The following is a 6,771-nucleotide window of genomic DNA, read 5'->3' as shown; positions in this document are numbered from 1 at the left end:
GAGCTAGAGAATTAGTTGTTGGTCACTGTGTTTTGATGAACTTAGGTTTGCTGCATGGAATGATGCTGTGGTATATCACCCCTCAGATTGGACTGTGTGGATGGGATGCCTGGTGCTGAGATCCTGCGATTATGGACGTGGGGAATAACTAATCTAAACAGTAATCATCGAAAGCGCCAAATAACCATGTCACACATAGATGCACCTCTCAAAGTCTACAGCTTAAAAATCCTGGAGCCTAGAGCCTAGACCAGGAGTCTAACTCTAAGGACGCAGGGATGGTCTCGGAAATAGGCCGCAGCTCAATTCCGTGGAGTTATTGAAATAGCTTCGATTTAAAGCGACGAGATTTCAAGCTTCCAGCGCCGTTAGGTCTTTCGTAGTTGTGAACAGCTCGACAGCAAGTGCAGCAGATCCATTCTCTCACGGCCCAAGAAGCATTCCAGCAGTTCGTGTCCAAACCATCTCTACGTTTCTTTGCAGCGGTAGTAATTCGTCAATCTCGTGAATGCGCGGGTAGCCCTGCCTCACTCTGATGAGCTGAGGACGATTTTCTGCTAAGAACGAAATCTATTGACCTTTTTAAATTTTCACGTATATCTTCTTTATTTTTGCCTGGCTTGCAGGATGCTTGGGCTGCTGTGCCCACTGGGGAGGGAGCACTTCACTTTGGTCGCAATAGTCGTGTTGATGTTGATGCTAGTAGCAGCAACACCGTATTGGATCCACATTAGTGATGCGCCAACTCGGCAGAGTGTGCTTGCGCTCACCGGGGCGGGCGGCGAACCTGCATCACAAGAAGTTGCAGGTGAGTTCCTCCGGCAACCTCCTCTCCTCTCAGATGTGACCCACTTGATCTCAGAGTATCCAGCCCACTTCTCTACGCAGCTTTCATGTGGGCAGTACGTGGTCCTATCGATCCGATTCTCTTATGCTCCCTCAAGCTTGACTGGCAGTACCTGATGACTTTATCCTTTCGTCGCGGGTTGTGTGGCAGGTGTGGAGCTCTCTTTCGCGCCGATAGATGAAGTCCTTGCCGCTGCCAGATCGGAGAGCCCGCATCGCAGAGGGGGAATCGTAGAGAAGCTGCCGCTGCTCATGGAATGAATGACAAGGATTGCAAAGCCCTTGCGCGCCACTACGCTCCCAAATTCCAGTGCAGGGTGGGTGGCAAATGCACACAAGCTTAGCAGTTCCCACGCACCGACGCGCCTTCTTCCAGGCACTACGCTGGTCTCGGAATATCGATGTGACCTCCTCATCGACCTCATGAAATCCGCACAATTCCACTCTTTCGGCCTTTTCCCTCTCCTCTCTGTTCAATAAATTTTTGGGGTTTTGTGAATGATATGTCACATTTATTTCATGTTTCTTCTTATTCTTATTAGTTTATTGTATTTTGGCATTTGGGTTGTACAAGGTCAACATTAGCTAGATCAAATGTAATATTGCGCCAAACTTTACCTGATTACAGGTGTACTGGAGATACAATCAACTTATGCATTCTTGGTAATTCTATTGTTAAATTATGTCTTGAAAAAAGTATGCGGATACTATAAAGATTTATGTACATGTCGAAAATTTTATTTTTATATATCATTTGTACATATAATAAAAACACGTATCTAATTTTTTCTAATTACATGATAGTTGATCAAGTTTGATAGGATCATGCTATTTTGCAACTACAACAGTTTTATTTCTAGAACTTGATACTTTTTTGTTCTGTAAGTGATTATAATTTTAAGATTATAGAATTTTTATTCATGTATCCGAAAATAGAAATTGGATTGACCTTTGATATTTAAACATGATTAAACGAGGATAGAGATCTAAGAGTCCACTAACCATGCTATTTGTAACCAATGTGTGGATGCAACCTGTACAGAAACCGATTGCTTTGATACGAGGGTGTATTCTTGCTCTTGATAAGAGGATGTAGTACCCCATGATTAGTACAAAATAATAGGCTAAATGCCGCTGACTACTTGGGAGGTACTACTCAGCTTAGGTCAGACTGCTACAAAAGAGCAGCACGCAGACTCTGACTAACAGACAAACCAACTTCCAAGTGGATGTGTGAAGATATGATTTACAGAGAGAGTTCCACAAGAAGAGTGTCAAATTTAACAATCAAAATACTGCAACGCTGAATGGTCAACAACCCAACCTTCACGGCAAACTTCAGAAGGCTTACACAACATATGAAAGGTTGCAAAGCCTGCGGCTCTTTCTTCCCATTTCCACAAACAAATATTTGCATGTAGATACGCTTAGTCCATTTCAATCAGAACCTGGTAGTTGATCAGTGGCTCCTACTCTCCAATCTGCTTATCTTTTAGGCCACTGTGGACTCACTACCTGGGTGCATAACAATAAAATTGAATTTAAAAACACGAATTTGCAGTAGTTAGTGCATACGAAAATTGCTAGAGCTGTGCCTGGATGTATATCTACCTGATGTGCTGACGAGAAATTCTTTGGTGAGAGCAGCGTAGGAAAAATATACAGGGTTACAAGACAAGGAACGACGAAGGATTATACCTCAAGAGTGGCAAACACTAAGCGCATGCGGTCAGCAACTAAAGAAGGCTCTTCTGCATATCCGGAAACGGCCATTTGCTCCATCTGAAGCGGCTTGACAGACATCCTGAACAATAATTTTCAGACACTAATTAGTTTGACATGGTCCAAGGATAAACAAATTAGATTTTTACCACTCTTTTCAATCATGGTACTTTCGACAAGATGAATATTTTCCGAGTATCACTGAAAGAAAAAAGAAAATGTTTTTGTTGAATCTTTGCTTCGAGTTTTACATGTTTTTGAACCAAATCATAAACAAATAAAACAAACGGGTGAGACATCCAAAAAAACCAACGGACTACTCACCAGGCCATGCCGCGTTCGTAGTATGCTTTCGCAATCAACTCACAAAAGCCACGCCATTGAATCTGAGCCTCTGCTGTGACGGGAGGTGTACTTGACCAACGCACTACTGTCGGTTGTGGGGTGCATTGAATGGTGATAAATAGTATGGAAGTCCATAGGATGCATTCTTCCACCTGCTTGACCTCAACAACATTAACCAATCAGATTCTATTTAGGTTATCCATCTTTGGAGACCTTCATTGTAGAAGAAAGTCCCACCCGTTAAGTGACACAACCTACCATGATGGAGATGGAAGACAGTTGAAGGACAAACATGTTTCTGAGAATCTAAATCACAAAAGCAGTAAGTTCAGACTTCCAATCGTATTTTGTTACACACAAGCCACGATATTCTCAGAACCTATGAAGTGTGCCATAAGAGCACCGATGTTCCAGAAAACAATACAATGCAAGAAATGTACGCGTGGAACGACATGAAGTGACTAATAAATGAGCTAAAGATTACAACAAGGTAAATGGATCAAAATTGCACCTCTTCAGCTGCCAACTTAGTTTTGATTCCAACAGAACCTGTAGAAACAGGAGTATCTTCAAGATCCGCTTCACGGGTACCAATGTTCAATAACTCCTTCCGTAAATCTTCTGTAGTGCATCCTACTGAATATGCCGTCACCCCTGCCTCTATAAAATCCTGCAAACGCCCAAGATACATTGTGACAACCTTGAATCAAAGCAACACAGGACATCCGTTCAATGGTTATTCCAGGAACTGTACGTGCACGCACCTCCTCACGCGCGGTTAGGTCATCAGACTAGCCAATTGCTATGTTCCGTTAACTTCAAACGGAAAACCAAAAATTAACCAAACAAAGAGTAGATCATGTAGTTATAAACGCAAGTTTCGCAAGAAGACGCACATTTCTTCAACTAGGATGCTAGACAAACTGTTAAACTGGACAAAAAAACAAAACAAAACAAACCAAAAACGAAAGAAAAATAAAAAAGAAGAAGGATAATAGTTATTCAATCAAAACTAAATAAAGCGTGAAAAATCTTCGATTACTCACATGCAAATTGTTTGCGATGCCACCTTGGAGAACACTCTTGTAACGCTTGTGTAAACCAAGTGCTATGCTTTGTGATGACCGAAACTCGTCATCAAAGGACGCACGAACGTCCTGCAGTATCAGAAGGGTTTGGAGACCATGAGAAAAAGTTGTGATTCAACCACAAGAAACGTTGCTTAACATAATTAGATGTTATGCCGACAAATGTTTAACTGCCTTCAGTAATGCCGAAGCTTAGGACATAATCGTGTAACTATGTAACTAACCTTTTGCAACCTCGAAATACGCAAAAAAGAGAACTTTTGCCTACACCTACGACTGGTTTTCAAGTTTGCCTCGAAACGAGCTGCAGCGCCCTCCAACAGTACGCAGTTTTTTGACGCACCATGTGGCCAGAAATTGTATCTTGCGCATCCTGGAATTGCCTTGGAGAACCTAACTGGACAAGATGAGACTGGCGCTGCCAAAGTGCTTGAGAACGCCGACTGATTCATAGCACTTCACCCCTGTATCACGATAAACTTGGATGTAAAGTCTGTCAATTCTGCATCGCATTTTCATAGCCGGAAATAAACCATTTACTATCCCATCAACTTCTTGTGTTTACTAAGGAAATTCACTGAAAATGAAAACTATTTGAAGCGTAACAGCTAACTTTCAATAAAGTATATACGCCAAATACCCAAATGAACCGTAACCCACACAAATGATACGCACAGTAAACCCCTACGGATAGTGAACGAGCATCCCGTTGAGATCATTAAATATGACGCGAGGAACTGAGGAAATTCGAACAACAGGCAACCATACAAACTCTACTCTACTAATGTAATGTGCAATTTCCAACTGGCGTCCGATACTGACCTGGGTATACAGCGAAAAAACCTCCAACATGACAGGCGCAGTACACAGCGCTGGTTAGGTCACACGCGCTGCTCTTGATTAGTTAACTTCCGCTGAGATATAATCTCTGTATCACATTCAACAAGTTGTACTCAATTACGAACTAGAGAGGTAGGTTTTGGTTCAGAAAAAACTCGCTTGCAGTCTAGTCATCAGAACGGTCTGCACTTTTTTACTTCACCCTCGCATGTCTCGCAATCATTCGCTCTACACAGCACACGTTGCACAAATTACATGCCATGCCGTGCTAAAACACAACATCTCAAAGACAGAATTCTTCCGCAAAACCCAATTCATGAAATTAGAATTGCATTTCGAAGGCAAAATGTCTCACTCGAAAGCCGGGCTCATTCAACAGTCTCACTTCACGGAAAGCCACCAATTCTCAACCCAGCAAAAATCAAACTGTCCCTCACCTCATTTAAACAGACCCACTAGAAGAACAATAAATAAATAAATAAATACAAAAATCTACGACACAGTCATTAAAAAAAGAGTACGCATACGCTCAAACCCAGACGATTCCCCGTCTAAACACATAAGCCTCACATCTCAAACGATTTAGTGCACCAAAACTGAAGATGCGCAGACACTGGCCCCCGCCATCCATACCCCGTGCTGTCATACGAGCAAGCCGCGCACATTGTGTGAAAAAAACACTCCAGATTTAGACAAATTGGTTCTAGAAACGGGAAATTCAGCAACTGGGTCACGCGGAGTCGCAGCGAGTGCATGCGAAGAGGAGGAGAGGGAAGAAGAAGTGCGATGGAGGGGGGTGGTGGGGGTGGGGGTGCACAGGAAGAGGAGGAGAGGCCTTCAGCTGGCCAAGCCTTTGCCAAAAGCAAAGGCACCCAGCTCTCGTCCCATCCCCCCCCCCCCGCAACTCCTTTCATCCTGTGGGCCCCACCCCTATATGCCACGTCACCGTACCTTTTCCACTCTTTCGGGCAGCCCCCTTTCCTTTGCATGGAGTCCGTCATACATACATACATACATACACATACATGTACACAGTTGTGCTGGAGTTTCATGTCATGGTATCAATTAGTTTTGTGTTTTCTTGGATGTGTTTGGGGTTCTGTACAACTTGAAGTCAGAATTTTGTACATGAAAATCGTAGAGTTTCAAGTTTTGTTTTAGATTTTTTCAATGAGTATCACAGGTTGCATACAACAACATTCCAAATTTGCATATGTAACCATTTGGAGTTAATTTTCTTTGTTTGTATGCATAAATTTACAAGAACAAATATAATTAAATAAGTATATATATATATATATATATATATATATATATATATATAAATATATATTCATACATAAATTGAGACAAAAATTTTGATTAAAAACTATAAGAAAATCAAAGAAACACAAAAAGACTAAGCATTGTATTAGTTTGATAGCTTAACAAAGATCATTTGAATTCCTCCTATGAAAGGCAACTTGAAAATAACTTTAATTTTTTGAAATAAAGTTTTGAAGAAGAAAAATATTTTTTATAAGTTAATTTTCAAAGGTTGATTTTTTAAAAGTATAAAACTAAAAAGTTTTTTATGAAATACTTGTAAATAGATATATTATTTTGAATATGTTATTTTATTTATTTATAAATATCATAAATAATAAATAAATGATAAACCGAATATTTCAAATTAATTTTTTTGAACTAAATAATTTCAAACCAATTATATATATATTCAAAGTAATATAATTTTGTAATTTTTTTTTTTTAAAAGAAGAAAAATCAGAAATGGATATAAGATTGAAAAAATAATAATTATTACAAAATACAAAGAGATAAAAGATTCTTGAATCAAAACAAGAACATAAAAAAGGTATTCATACAAGTAACAAAGGTTTTATTTTTGCTTCTATATTTACTTTCTAATCAAGGAACTAATATCAAAGAT

General features: G+C 40.1%; 1 protein-coding gene and 1 long non-coding RNA gene across 11 annotated transcripts; one reads left to right on the top strand and one right to left on the bottom strand.

Moving 5' to 3' along the window:
• The first annotated feature begins 377 nt into the window (after window positions 1-377).
• Window positions 378-1,526, top strand: LOC149988248 (uncharacterized). Its single transcript, XR_016505101.1, has 3 exons — window positions 378-485; window positions 627-808; window positions 998-1,526. It is a non-coding gene; the product is annotated as an uncharacterized LOC149988248 (long non-coding RNA).
• A 550-nt stretch (window positions 1,527-2,076) lies between these two features.
• LOC112287920 (uncharacterized) lies at window positions 2,077-5,685 on the bottom strand. 10 transcript variants are annotated; one of them, XM_024531549.3, is made up of 8 exons: window positions 5,475-5,685; window positions 4,824-4,929; window positions 4,226-4,465; window positions 3,960-4,070; window positions 3,425-3,583; window positions 2,893-3,065; window positions 2,545-2,650; window positions 2,077-2,361 (listed from the first exon to the last, which is right to left on the bottom strand). In XM_024531549.3, exons 3-8 carry the CDS (start codon window positions 4,451-4,453, stop codon window positions 2,332-2,334), a joined length of 807 nt encoding a protein of 268 aa, XP_024387317.1. In that variant the 5' UTR covers window positions 4,454-4,465; window positions 4,824-4,929; window positions 5,475-5,685; the 3' UTR covers window positions 2,077-2,331. The 10 variants fall into 10 exon arrangements, with proteins under 10 accessions (XP_024387317.1, XP_024387319.1, XP_024387322.1 ...); XM_024531551.3 differs by having other exon boundaries at window positions 4,824-5,069; window positions 5,475-5,646; XM_024531554.3 differs by having other exon boundaries at window positions 4,226-4,503; window positions 5,475-5,641.
• Between the last annotated feature and the right edge of the window lie 1,086 nt (window positions 5,686-6,771).

Source organism: Physcomitrium patens, chromosome 10, assembly GCF_059467195.1.
Source record: "Physcomitrium patens ecotype Gransden chromosome 10, ASM5946719v1, whole genome shotgun sequence".
Lineage (NCBI taxonomy): Eukaryota > Viridiplantae > Streptophyta > Bryopsida > Funariales > Funariaceae > Physcomitrium > Physcomitrium patens.
This window is presented reverse-complemented; position numbering and strand designations above follow the sequence as displayed.

Bases quoted from the DNA above. Each gene is read 5' to 3' on its own strand.
- LOC112287920 (XM_024531549.3), bottom strand. From the start codon at position 4,453: ATGAATCAGTCGGCGTTCTCAAGCACTTTGGCAGCGCCAGTCTCATCT. The intron at 4,071-4,225 runs GTTAGTTACATA...CTGATACTGCAG, and splicing joins GTATTTCGAGGTTGCAAAAG to GACGTTCGTGCGTCCTTTGA. The intron at 2,362-2,544 runs GTATAATCCTTC...TTATGCACCCAG, and splicing joins TAGTGTTTGCCACTCTTGAG to GTAGTGAGTCCACAGTGGCC.